At 42.3% G+C, this 14,284-nt stretch overlaps 2 protein-coding genes and 1 pseudogene across 5 annotated transcripts in view; 1 reads left to right on the top strand and 2 right to left on the bottom strand.

Moving 5' to 3' along the window:
• LOC116034141 (hemicentin-1-like) overlaps nucleotides 1-14,284 on the bottom strand; it is a 1,482,957-nt gene that overhangs the window by 460,998 nt on the left and 1,007,675 nt on the right. Inside the window, exons 28-29 of the mRNA XM_035993823.1 lie at nucleotides 11,843-12,187; nucleotides 9,437-9,639 (exon numbers count right to left, since the gene is read on the bottom strand). Coding sequence (XP_035849716.1) covers nucleotides 9,437-9,639; nucleotides 11,843-12,187 — 548 coding nt within the window. The remainder of the gene's footprint in view (nucleotides 1-9,436; nucleotides 9,640-11,842; nucleotides 12,188-14,284) is intronic.
• Nucleotides 1-14,284, bottom strand: part of LOC116034899 (gastrula zinc finger protein XlCGF49.1-like) — a 390,500-nt gene that overhangs the window by 126,880 nt on the left and 249,336 nt on the right. The gene's annotated exons all lie outside the window — the stretch shown is intronic.
• The window catches only part of LOC116034906, a 399,592-nt pseudogene that overhangs the window by 112,327 nt on the left and 272,981 nt on the right, over nucleotides 1-14,284 (top strand).

A 14,284-nucleotide genomic window follows, 5' to 3' on the forward strand; every position in this document is an offset into this window, starting at 1 on the left:
GAGGCTACATGTGTGCTGACTCAGATAGAATTAGAAAAGTTGATCTACAGGAGAATAAATAGATGAAAACAATACAGAATGCCTGAGAGCCTTATTGTAATATATTATGTTTTTATATTTGGATTGTAATCTATGTTTCTCTTTACATAAAGATATTTCCAGCATACATTGATTCAGAAAAATGTAGAAATGGCTGCATAAAAATTCACCTGAATGCAGGAAATTAAGTGTTTAATGCTCAAAATGTTTCGTTAATTCTTTTAGAAAAAAACTCAACATAAATCTCACACTAAACTGAAAAAGGCTGTTGCTGCAATTTTGTTAATTTTACCGGAAAAAACCCTCATTAGATGAGGAGCCTACGATCAAAATAATTTAGTTACTGTCTGTGTCTGACCTGAAAATCTTAGTCGCACCCTTACAAATTTTGGTTGCATGTGCGACCAAAATGGTCCCACTCTAGAGCCCTGGACAGGGTTTTCCATAGTAACAAGGATCTCATTTATCTACATAAATACGTTTATTTGTCTGTTACATTAAGGCGACGTGTGAATTGTTTAATGCGTAGTTTATTATTGTGGATTCATCGACAGTGTTTTCCAAAGTTCCATATTGACATCACCGTAGCTACACAGGCCGACTGACAGGCCTAGCTACGTTAGTCATGCAGGTTTATGAACAATATTTTTTCCTCGTCTTTGCTAACCCATCCCTCCCTGCCCTCTAACGTGATTTCTGTTTTGATTTAATTTAGTATGGAGATGTCTGCTGTTTTCTAGCAAAAGTGACATAGGCAATACACATATCAGGCTGTTTTTCCACCTGCTATAATGTGTATCCCTCCCCTAACATGCAAAGGGTCTGTCCTGTCATCATGTGTGTTATTTTCTATCTTTACCAGGTCACAATAAATAACCTGAGATAACATGGAGATGTCTGCTGTTTTCTCCCAAACTTAAAAGGGGATACACAAAATATCAGGCCGTTTTTTTACCTAATATTTTGTGTATCTCCTCCCCTAACGTGCAAAGGGTCTGTCCTGCCATCATGTGTGTTATTTGTTGAGATAATATGGAGATAGGGGGATACACATTATATCAGGTGAAAAACAGCCTGATATTTTGTGTATCCCTTCTGTAACTTCTATGGTAGACAGGTGAACAAAGCGGTTAATTGAAAAGCCATATTAAAACTAAATTAAAGCAGCACTATGTAACTTTTAGCTGCAGCTGTAGTTCCCATGAGACAACCTGTAGGGGGACCGGAGCTCCGCTCTGAGTGCACGTGACGCGCGCTCCCGCTGCCATGGGATACAAATCCTGGCGCGAAAAGTTCTCTTAATACATCCATGGATAAATACCTTGGCACGACGCCAGTTTTAGCTCCGGGAAATCTGGTTAGTCACCCTACGACACACACAACTCCGGGGGAAGTAGGCCGCAAGTCTATTTATTTACTTCAAACATCAGATAAAGTGATTATTTTCTCTAATACAGATGATGCTTAGTAAATAAAGTAGTCAGGTATAAAGATGTAACCGATGTATTTATCCGTGAGTCCTCTATGTTAGTGATAATAACGTTACATTACCTAGCTTGTTTGGTAGCTAGCTAGCCTGCTAATCCGACCCACCGTGCTTTAATGCTAACGTTAGTAACGTCACACTGTTAACAGGAAATTAACTGAACAAAGTCACCACCCATCTGATGATAGTAATGGGTTTTCATCACTTCGATAAGTGTGACAATGAAACATTAAGATGTTTACTTTTACTAATCTGGCTAGTGTCCGCCCGGACAGCTAACGTAGCTAACGTTAGCTACGTTAGCTAACGTTAGCTACGTTAGCGTGCTGAGGCTCAGTTCAGCATCATCTGTATTAGAGAGAAGAATCTCTTCATCTGATGTTTAGAGAGAATTAAACAGATTTCCAGACTTTTCTGACTTTTTTAGGGCTTTATGTGGACCAAACCGTAAGGGAGAAGACTATATAAGACATGGATGCAATATTTCAGTCAAAGATATTAGACTTTTTCAAAATAAAAGCATGTCAATAAACTACACCCTGGATGTGATTCTTATTTTCCAATGTGGCCCTCTGGGAAACTGAGTTTGGCGCTACTTTGTTAAGACGAAATGTACACCCATGCCAATAAAACATTTAATATCTAACGTTACATAAATCTTTTCATAATAAAATATATTTACCAGAAGCTGCTCCAGAGAGAAATGCCAACAGGAACAGAACTGGAGCCATGAGAGCTGAGAGAGAGGAGATCCTCCGTTATCTTCTTCACAGAGGAAAGGTAAGCTTCTACTAAACAAGAAAGGGGAGTGTGTTTTAGTTTTACCTGCGAGGTGAACAGATGTCCCGCCCTAATCTGTCTCTGCCAATCCAATCATTGAAGGAAAAGAGTATTAGCCAATCAGAGTCATGTTTATGGATTTGGCTAATTTGTATGACTGTAGAGTTTGTCTGGCTATTGCGCATAATTAGAGAAGGCTGATGAAGTTTAAACGTGTTTTAAATGAAGTCAGTGGTGAAGATAATATATAAAGTCTATACACGTGTTTCTATAATGAAGTCAGTGATGAAGATAATATATAAAGTCTATACACGTGTTTCTATAATGAAGTCAGTGATGAAGATAATATATAAAGTCTATACACGTGTTTCTATAATGAAGTCAGTGATGAAGATAATATATAAAGTCCTATACACGTGTTTCTATAATGAAGTCAGTGATGAAGATAATATATAAAGTCTATACACGTGTTTCTATAATGAAGTCAGTGATGAAGATAATATATAAAGTCTATACACGTGTTTCTATAATGAAGTCAGTGATGAAGATAATATATAAAGTCTATACACGTGTTTCTATAATGAAGTCAGTGATGAAGATAATATATAAAGTCTATACACGTGTTTCTATAATGAAGTCAGTGATGAAGATAATATATAAAGTCTATACACGTGTTTCTATAATGGTTCTAACAACAGCAGACTGGTCAGAGACCAATACATCTTTTTAGATGATTGATTTCTTTTTGTATTCTTTGACAATAAAGGATCATGTACAGTATATTACTTTTCCATGTTCATTGTATTTGGCATTCTTAGCACACAGTGTGTGTTCTGTCCAGTAAACTGGGACTATAATTTGAGAGGATTGTACAATTATAAAACCTATCCTAATTATACAGTCCTCCTTAGTTCTAGTCTTAGTTCACTGGACCAGTAACTATATATAGTGTAGACTACTGTACATTAATGGAACAACAGGGAGAGGACACCTCAATGGTTTCTGTAGATATTATATTATTTTTTTAAATTGATGAATACACAGTTCCAGTCATGTTTACAGTGTGCATTGAGTTCATAACTTAATTATCTTTATAGTTTCTAGACTTCAGAGTCCAAGTTCTTCAGTGTCTTTCTGTTCTATGTCCAGATATACGAGGAAGCAAAACATATAATATGTAGAGAAGGAAACTCTGTAAAAACAAAACTAAAGTAGCAGATAATAGAGGACCGACTGAATGCTAGTCTGAAAATATACATTTATATAAAAGCTAGCAGTGGGAGTTAATCTGTTACTTAGGAAATGTATATTTTAGCCCATACGAGAGAGAGAGAGAGATTCACACATCATATTCTAGCATTGTAGATTAGTGGTTGTAATTGATCTTCATGGTATTTTCCTGAGTAACATTAGGCTGTCTTCTGCACTGTAACAAATTACCGTAAAATACCCTTTGGTGGTGTGGTCTAAATGGTTTTAAAACCGTCTCCTGACTAAACTTTGACATAAACCAGCTTACGTATTGCATGATTAAAATATTTTGTGTATATTAAATGTATATGAATGCACATACAGTATATATGTGTGTATGTATTGGTATTTGTTCTAATAAATATTAATCACAGATTAACATCCATGTCAAACATTAAAACTTGTGTTGNATTCTGGACCCAGTTTTTCTAAAGTAATCCAGCCAGTTGGATCAAATCTTGGAAATGGGTTTTTCAACAGGAAAAGAGGGATTCTGAACTCAGATCAGATCATGTAATCTGATCTTACATTTCAAACCTGCTCTTTAGGTTTTTCAAATCTTTGAACTTGATTTGGGATCTATTTGGTCCAAAACCAAAAACAGGATTATCCTGATCCCATCAGAAGGCTGGATTCAGTTGGAATACTATTGGATAGTATTGTTTTTGTTTTGTTATTTAACATTATAACAAAATAAAGAATGTCAAATGTTTCTTAAAATTAAAACAAACAATAACTATCAGTGTCCTACCTGTAGTTCTTTACCTGTAGTTCTTTATCTGTAGTTCTTTACCTGTAGTTCTTTATCTGTAGTTCTTTACCTGTAGTTCTTTACCTGTAGTTCTTTACCTGTAGTTCTTTACCTGTAGTTCTCTGCTGAGCCAGCAGGCTACACTGTTGGCTCCATTTAAGGCTCTGGTCAACAGGATTTGGTCATCCTCAAATTTGGTATTTGGATCCCAGTGATCCAATCCAATGTTCCTTTAAAAACTGGCAGAACAGTAAGATGGATCAGGTGATCCTGGAGAGCAAAACATGGGATTTCCAAATCTGGATCAACTTCATCCAGATTACAATTTTTAACAACTTGGCCCTGATAATACAGATTAGAGTTTAGATTCTCGGCCCAAGCCCGAGTCCGACCCGAGCCCGACACGACCTCGGGCCAGGCTCGGGCCGTTATTTCCGCCACTATCCTCGGGCCGGGCCGAGCCCTTGATCAAGCATTTTTTTTTATCCATTACCTATTTAGCCTAATTGGGTGGGGAGAAAGCTATGCCATAATCAGAACTATTATAAATATGTATATATAAGCTATATAAAAGTAACAAATGTGTACAAAATTTAGGCTGCAGTTACAAAATGCAGCACTTCATGCGCGGAGTCTCCTCCTCTCGCACGCATCACACCAGGCCTGCTGGGCCGTATGGTGGAGCATCACACCGGGCCTGCTGGGCTGTATGGTGGAGCATCACACCGGGCCTGCTGGGCCGTATGGTGGAGCATCACACCGGGCCTGCTGGGCCGTATGGTGGAGCATCACACCGGGCCTGCTGGGCCGTATTGTGGAGCATCACACCGGGCCTGCTGGGCCGTATGGTGGAGCGTCACACCGGGCCTGCTGGGCCGTATGGTGGAGCATCACACCGGGCCTGCTGGGCCGTATGGTGGAGCATCACACCGGGCCTGCTGGGCCGTATGGTGGAGCATCACACCGGGCCTGCTGGGCCGTATGGTGGAGCGTCACACCGGGCCTGCTGGGCCATATGGTGTATCTTAAGTGCAAAAGAAAAACAGGAGAATTAACTTTGAGCAAGGGTGGAGGAAAGTCGGAGGTATGGAAGCAGTTTAAACAAGTCGTGGGCAGTGACAACAATATGTTGTTCATCATTGTTTCTTTTTTTTACGTTTCTTCATTCAGATCCATTTGCGATCCGTTCCATTCTGAATAAACTAACAGTTTACAGCTTCGTCCTTGTTGTATTATTCTAAACAGATTTCTGTAGTTCAAACAACTCTGAGTTATAGTTTTGAACGTCAGTTATAACGGCCCACGTATTAAAAAAGTGTCTGGTTTAAATCGGGCTCGGGCTCATAATTACAGTTAATGTGTCGGGCCGGGCCGGGCTCGGACTCAACGTGCTCGGGCTCGGGCTGGTTCGGGCTTGATATTTTGGGCCGATCTAAGCTCTAATACAGATTCAGATACACAGACCCCCCCACCACTACGATGGGGGGGGGCAAACTGACCAAATAGCAGATCTGGACATGACCTCACACCCACAGCAGTAATGATAATCATGTTGTATATACAGCACATGAGAAAACATCAGGTGGTAAGAGCTCTGGGAGATGTTAGATGAAGTTATCAGCTGATTCTTCATCATCATCATCAGCAGGTTGTCCTGATCTCTTGTTCTTACGTCTTTTATATGTCAGGACACCAACCACTGCAGCAGTTACAAGAAGCAGTCCACCATATAGGTCTTCAGGAGAGGAGTCTCCATCCTCAGAACCTGAAGATAATAAAACATCTGAGTCAGTAAATGTGTGATAGTGGAGCAGTCTTCATCCTCTCTGATGTTAGAAACTGCAGCTACGACCTGATACTCAGAAAAACTCTCTGAGAGAGACTACCTCACCTGAGTCTGTAAACTGCAGATCGAGGATTCTGATTGGCTCAGAGTCGATGATGGCTCTCTTTTTACGTCCGGAACCACCTGGTTCAACTCGTAACTCGTATGTCCTGTTGTCGTTGATGTTCTCCAGACCTCTAGAGGGAGCAGCTGGTGGAACAGCTGGATTTTAGACCCCACGGGGAGGGAGGGAGGGAGGGAGAGAGAGAGAGAGAGACTGTAAATATGAAGTCTATGTTTGAGATCTGTTTTCTCTGGTTTGGTGTGTGTGTGTGTCTCAGGTCAGCTGATACTCATCAGCAGAGACGTCTGTAACCTCGTGGTGATAAAACATTTAAAACTGCATCAGCGTTTAACGTTGACGTTTGTTTAAGCCACATGAGAGGGTTTAATTTCCAGGTCTGAAATTACTGAAGTGTAGGCCTCCTCAAGTGTAATATTGTGATTATACAACAACAGTTACCAACAAAATAAGTGACCAATCTGTATTCATATTGTGGAGCAATTCGCTCTTGAAATACATAAACCAGACAGGATTTCTAGTCCCTCCATGTTAGTAAACCAGCCAATTCACCGTGGGATTTACCAAACTGAAGAAATCACGCTCGCACATATAAACACTAAACTGGTTTACTAACTCCATCGTGTTGTAAGTAAGACATCTGCTGAAAAAGTTATTGTATTCATCAGCATGATTGTCGTACTGTTTAGTTCACAAACACCCAACACACCAAAGTACAAACACATAACGGACCAGACGCCAGCTTTTATTTTGAAAAACCGAAGCTCGGGGACGGCACCAGCCGGGAGGTCATGAGACGGGAGCATAGACTGTATATTAATAATATATTATGTTATTAATAATAACAATAATAATATGAATTTAATATCGGTTAATAACGGTCGTAAATCCAGCTGTTCCACCAGCTGCTCCCTCTAGAGGTCTGGAGAACTTCCGTTGTGTAATCTGGATGCAGCGTTTTTTTGTTGCATTTGTTTTCTGGGTTTGTGTGCTTTTCTTTTTGCATCGTTTCATATTTGCAGTGTGTTTATGTATTTGGTTGTGTTGTGTGTATTTGCAGTGTGTTTATGTATTTGGTTGTGTTGTTGTATTTGCAGTGTGTTTATGTATTTGGTTGTGTTGTGTGTATTTGCAGTGTGTTTATGTATTTGGTTGTGTTGTGTGTATTTGCAGTGTGTTTATGTATTTGGTTGTATTGTGTGTATTTGCAGCGCGTTTGCTGAACGCTGCACATGTGTTGTCAAATTAATGAAGTTGTTTTCTTAATTTGCTTGTGTTTTGTCTGTTTGCGTGTGTTTTCTTAAGTTGCAGGGCGTCTGCTCCTGTCGGCCGCCGTAAGAAGCTCCTCACTGAGATACGTGTTGACATGACTCATCAATAGTTCAGGTCTAATCCTTCAGGAAATGTTGTTTAATATCAGATCTCATCTCTTTCATAGTCACTGTCTCTCACCCCTAAAGACCATTTTATGTTTCTGAGTTAAATCTACTCCGTGACTACGTACGGCGGTACGTGGAGATACCGAATCTGACGTCACCTCTCAAATAATGTAACTACACGTTACGGCGTATCCTCGGCCGAGTATCTCCGGGGCCGCGGCTCGGCACCGGAGATACTCGGCAGACAGCCCTCGGAACCGGCGGCCAGCCCCCGCCGTGAAGTAAGTCTCTCAGCGGTGTTGAGTAACATTAATGTTAGTTCTAGTTCTCTAAAGGTAAAGATAATTTAAACTAAATCTCTCAGTCTGACCCTCCTCTGGACCATCTCATCATGGAGACCCTAGAGGATCTCAGACTCAGATACACAGACCACCCCCCCCCCCAAAACAGACCAAATAGCAGATCTGCACATGACCTCACACCCACAGCAGTAGAGATAGATAGATAGGAGATAGATAGATAGATAGATAGATAGATAGATAGATAGATAGATAGATAGATAGATAGATAGATAGATAGATAGACTTTGCCTTGTATCAGATCCATGTACATGTACTTGTATTCTGCAATATCATTCACTAAACTTGTTATTAACTTTAACTGGACGAATCCTGGTCTTGATTTGATTCCTGAGTTTTATTTCTCTGATCTACCAGTAAACAAACACAAAATAGTGACCAAAGAATTGAAGTCAGATTAAGTCTGGCCTTTTTAGGGCCAGACCGGTCAAATCGGTCACATTTTAGCTCAAAATCCTACAATATACAGCACATGAGAAAACATCAGGTGTTAAGAGCTCTGGGAGATGTTAGAGGAACTAACCGGCCGATGCTTCATCATCATCAGGTTGTCCTGATCTCTTCTTCTTAGGTCTTTTATACATCAGGACACCAACCACTGCAGCAGCTGCAAGAACCAGAACAGCTGCAACAGCTGCTGCCAGTCCAACATATGAGCCTCCAGGAGAGGAGTTTCTATCCTCAGGACCTGAAGATAATAAACATCTGAGTCAGTAAATGTGTGATAGTGGAGCAGTCTTCATCCTCTCTGATGTTAGAAACTGCAGCTACAACCTGATACTCAGAAAAACTCTCTGAGAGAGACTACCTCACCTGGCTCTGTAAGACCATTTTATGTTTCTGAGTTAAATCTACTCCGTGACTCCGTACGGAGGTACGTGGAGATACCGAGACTACGCTGCAGCCTGATGTCACCTCTCAAATAATGTAACTACACGTTACGGCGTATCCTCGCCCCGGAGATACTCGGCCGAGTATCTCCGCGGCCCCGGAGATACTCGGCCCCAGCCATGAAGTAAGTCTCTCAGCGGTGTTGAGTAACGTTAAAACGCTTTACCCCCCCGGTGCTGAAAACATCCAAAAAGTGACACTGAGGTGAAATAAACTGTGATGTTGTGGTTTTAGCTGAGTGGCTAATGTTAGCTTGCTCGCTAACTAACTGGTCCTCTAGCTAGCATGCTACCACAAATCTAAGCACATTTATTCTCTAAATGTTGAGATGATCTGAAGTGATTCTCTCTCTGTCTGACTCTCTGGGACCAACTCATCATGGAGACTCTAGAGGAGCTGCAGCTACAACCTGGTACTCAGAAATACTCTCTGAGAGAGAATTACTCACCTGGAACCTGCAGACGGACGGTTCTGATGGTTCTGATGGTTCTGATTGGGTCAGAACCATCAGAACCATCGGTTATAACTCGACACTCGTATGTTCCAGCATCGTGTCTGTTCACATTCTTCAGAATTAAAGACACGTCTCTGTCCTTCAGATCTCTGTCCACCAGCTCCACCCTGTCCTTAAAGGATGGATTCTGGACGTCTGTCTTCAAGTGTCCATCACTGTATAAGAGGACGATATCTGGCTTCAGGTCAGGTCTGGTCCACTTTACAGCTCTGATGGAGGGATCAGCAGCCCGACATGGCAGAATGACATCATCTCCAGGATCCACTGTTACCACAATCAGGTCTGAAAAACAATAATAAACAATAGTAATCAATAAAAATCAATAAGAGTCATGTTGTTTCAACAGTTCACTACAGGTGTGTCCCTGCACATTAAGCCGTTACATTTTTCTAACTTATTGTCTGCCCAGACAGCTAGTTAGCTAGCTAACCTTAGCTTGTAAGGGCTCAGCACTATATATATAAATAATCACTTTATCTGCTATATGTATACACCGACACACAGTGGTTAAATTGTGCCGGGGCTCTCCAGGGCTAAGCCCCGGCACATAAGCCTGCTCGTTTGTCCGGCCGTGGAAGCCCGGTGCTCGGAAGCTCCAACGGCCGCTATGCGTTCATGTCGCTGACCAAGCCAACCGGTTCTCGCTGTCGTATCTCCTCCAGCGGCAGGGCAACGAGACGGCCACGGATCGCCTCCGAGCATCGGAGAGCCCCACTCTGCACCGGGTGTGTGTGTGTGTGTGTGGTAGTAAAGAGAGAGAATGGGAGAAGGAAGTTTGTGCGTTTTTATACCAGGTTTGCGTCCTACAGGAGTTTCATGGCATTTTGGAGATTAATTGAACCTGCTGTGATCCACAAGATGGTGCGCATAACCAGCGCCAAGACAGCCTCTGCCAGCATCAGCACAGTCCATCACCCAACAACAACGGTAGGTAACAAATGTGGTAACATGACGTGCATAGAGTTGTAGCTAGGCCTAATGTAACTATGAAATTGGATACAAACTGTTTTATTTCGTAATTGCCCCTTTTGGTTTGTGGAGTTAACTACATCTAATTAAAAAAGTAAAAGCCAACCAGCTGATGTTGGTATTATTTTCTGATTTATACTTTGTAATAACAATGTCAAGGTAACTAAACAGTGACTTTTGTTTTTCTATCTCAACAGAAACTGAGCCCCATTGACGAGTGTCTGCTGTTCCTGCTGTACCTGTCAGTGGGTTTTCCTCTCAGGGACCTTGCAGAGCGGTTCAACATTCACCGTACTACTGCAAGTCGGATCATCTCCACGTGGACTCATTTCCTGTACTGCCTGCTGGGAAGCGAGCGCCTTTGGATTCCTCCAGAGACAGTGAGAGCTCACCTGCCACCTGAGTTTGCAGCTTTTTCTGATACACAGGTGGTCCTTGATTGTACAGAGATATTCTGTCAGACGCCATCCTCTCTGCTCCTTCAGAGTGAGGTTTTCTCTATCTTCAAGCTGTCCGGGATTGTAAAGCTGCTGAAGCCAGGTATGGCGATCATGGTAGACAAAGGGTTTGTTGTGGACAACCTTGCTCCTTGTAAGGTGTACCGGCCTGCCTTTCTCAGCAACAAACAACAAATGAGTCGAGAGGATGTCAGACAGACACAGTCAATTGCACGTCTGAGAGTGCATGTGGAGAGGTGCATAAGGAGAGTGAAAGAGAACAAACTGTTCGACAAGGACATACCACTGTCTATATGTGGGAACATTGGTGAATTGTTCAGTGTGGCCTGCTTCCTGGTCCATTATCAGAATGGGCCGTTAGTGAAGGCATGGGCAACTCAGCAATGAATTAGTTTTCTTGACTTCTAAACGACAGTGGGCACAACTGAAACCACGTGTGCAAAACTCTAACCACAGTCTGTATTACCACCAGTCACCTGAGCTAACCAGTTCACATCACCTGCAAAACTCATTCACAGCAACACAACTCTTAACACACATCTCAGAACAGGCTCAGTGCAGCCAGACACTATGAACCATCCTCACTGAGATAACACACACACACACACACACACACACACACACACACACACACACTGTCACTCAGAACACACTGAGAGTAAAAACACTAGCATCAAACACCAAGACAGAAATTACAAACTTTTCATCTTTACAGTTTGAGTGACTTCCCACTACTCAATAGTTTCTTTAAAGAAAAGATATATATTTTATAATATACCAATTTCTACGTAAGGTAAACAAGAACGAATGAAATTCAGCAGTTTGTTTCAATATAGTATTTTGTCTCTAGTAATTTATGGAATTACTGGAAAGGTGCGTAACAGTACCAAAGAATAGTGTGACTGATCCTGCCTCTCTCCAGCATCATGAGGCAAGTTTTCTTCATCACACTGGATGTCTGCATCATCTCTAAATACTAATGAATGTTGTGTTTCCAGTGCTTTCACCTCCATTACTTAATGAAAAACAGAAAAACTCTCTGAGAGAGACTCACTCACCTGGCTCTGTAACCTGCAGACGGACGATTCTGATGGTTCTGATGGTTCTGATTGGGTCAGAACCAGCGGTTATAACTCGACACTCGTATGTCCCAGTGTCGTGTCTTCTCACATTCTTCAGAGTTAAAGACACGTCTCCGTCCTTCAGATCTCTGTCCACCAGGTCTACTCTGCCATTAAAGGATGGATGCTGGTCGTATGTATCCAAGTGTTCATCTCTGTATAAGAGGACGGTATCTGGCTCCAGGTCAGGTCTGGTCCACTCTACAGCTCTGATGGAGGAACCAGCAGCCTGACATGGTAGAATGACATCATCTCCAGGATGAACTGTTACCACAATCAGGTCTGAAAAACAATAATAAACAATAGTAATCAATAAAAATCAATAAGAGTCATGTTGTTTCAACAGTTCACTACAGGTGTGTCCCTGCACATTAAGCCGTTACATTTTTCTAACTTATTGTCTGCCCAGACAGCTAGTTAGCTAGCTAACCTTAGCTTGTAAGGGCTCAGCACTATATATATAAATAATCACTTTATCTGCTATATATATATATATACACCGACACACAGTGGTTAAATTGGGCCGGGGCTCTCCAGGGCTAAGCCCCGGCACATTAGCCTGCTCGTTTGTCCGGATGTGTCTGCTTGCAGTCAGTTGCCTACTGGAAATATGTCACATAAAATTTGATGAAAGTGATGCTTTTGAAAACATGATAATTCTGACAATGAATGAAAGATTTTTGAAATGACATGTCTATTTTGTCTCGGTGGAGCTGAGATGAGAACAATCAGAACACGGCAACAGCCCGCGCAGAACTGTAGACAATTCACCACTGTAGACAATTCACCACTGTAGACAATTCACCACTGTAGACAATTCACCACTGTAGACAATTCACCACTGTAGACAATTCATCACTGTAGACAATTCACCACTGCGGGTCAACTACATAACGCCTTTAGTGTCTACGTCGGTAGGATTAGCAGATAATATGCCTTCTCCTAAAGCTAAAAATCCCGTTCGCAGCCGTGGAAGCCCGGTGCTCGGAAGCTCCAACGGCCGCTATGCGTTCATGTCGCTGACCAAGCCAACCGGTTCTCGCTGTCGTATCTCCTCCAGCGGCAGGGCAACGAGACGGCCACGGATCGCCTCCGAGCATCGGAGAGCCCCACTCTGCACCGCGTGTGTGTGTGTGTGTGTGTGTGTGTGTGTGGTAGTAAAGAGAGAGAATGGGAGAAGGAAGTTTGTGTGAGGTGGACCTGGTCACCACAGACCCAAATCTTCTCAGCTGTTACTACTGTCATATGCTGCCCTGTCTCTTCATGTGGCTCATTATGTTTGGCACATTGTACGGGTCTCTTCAATAACAAGGTAATACAATTCGCTCTGTGCACAATATGGCAACCGCTGACGTTTGAAGTTGAGTGTGTGGGCCAGTACTTCTGGTGAAAACTTCCAGTAAAACATCGCCATCTTACCGGAAGTATACACCCACACACTCGAGGGAGCGGAAGTAGAACGGAAGTAGAGTCTTGCACCCAAGGGGGTCAGCTTCTCCTCGGACCGCGAACCTCCTATGGCGCCATTTTGATGCTACAAAGCGATCACCCCCCGTTAGCATCCCATTGACTGCCATTCATTTTGACGTCACTTTGACAGAGAATAACTTTACATCTGAAGAGTTTAAAGACTCTATTTGTCCGTTGTTTATTTCTAAAGAAACACGACAATGTATAAAAGGCTCCATTACCTTGTAGCTCACGTTATGGCTCCGTAGCAGACGTTTTTATAAAAATAGGCTAACGATTGGGTCATAACCACGAGACTTACTGTCTCATAGTAGAGGAATTACCGTATAGTACAGGAGAAGCTCTCAGGCAGTTTGGACTTCCATTAGCTGTTTAAGTTTAATTACTAATGTTAACTATCATTTTAGTGATCAATAATTAGCCTGTGTCTATGTTATCTCCTTACATATACCTACGCTCTCCGTCTCTGCTAGATTGGGAATGATTGAGATTTCTCTTGGCACAGCTACCAGAAGACTTCCAACTTTCAGACAGGTTGCTCACGTCACATCTACGTCTTCAAGCTCAGTTGGAGGCTGCTCAGTAACGCTCAGCCATCACCAGAAAAGTGCTTCTAACGGCCTTCACTGGTCTCCGTCCAGAGACACGGGACCTGTTGGTCCATTCTTATATACAGTCTATGGTCACTATCGAAATTAAGTCACAATCTTGAATATTAAATAAAAAAATGGAATCGTCGATACTGCCACGCCCCCATGTCACGTCTGGTCGGCTTGTCAAGCGGAAAAAAACACACGTGTTGAAGTGCTGCGAGTCAGTCAACCTCCTGTAACTTAGCTACAGCCAGTCCGAAGTTACCATGGCAACTGGAGATGCTGGAGACCCATCGACAGAACTTAAGCCCCCTCC

This window comes from Sander lucioperca, chromosome 17 (genome assembly GCF_008315115.2).
Source record: "Sander lucioperca isolate FBNREF2018 chromosome 17, SLUC_FBN_1.2, whole genome shotgun sequence".
NCBI lineage: Eukaryota > Metazoa > Chordata > Actinopteri > Perciformes > Percidae > Sander > Sander lucioperca.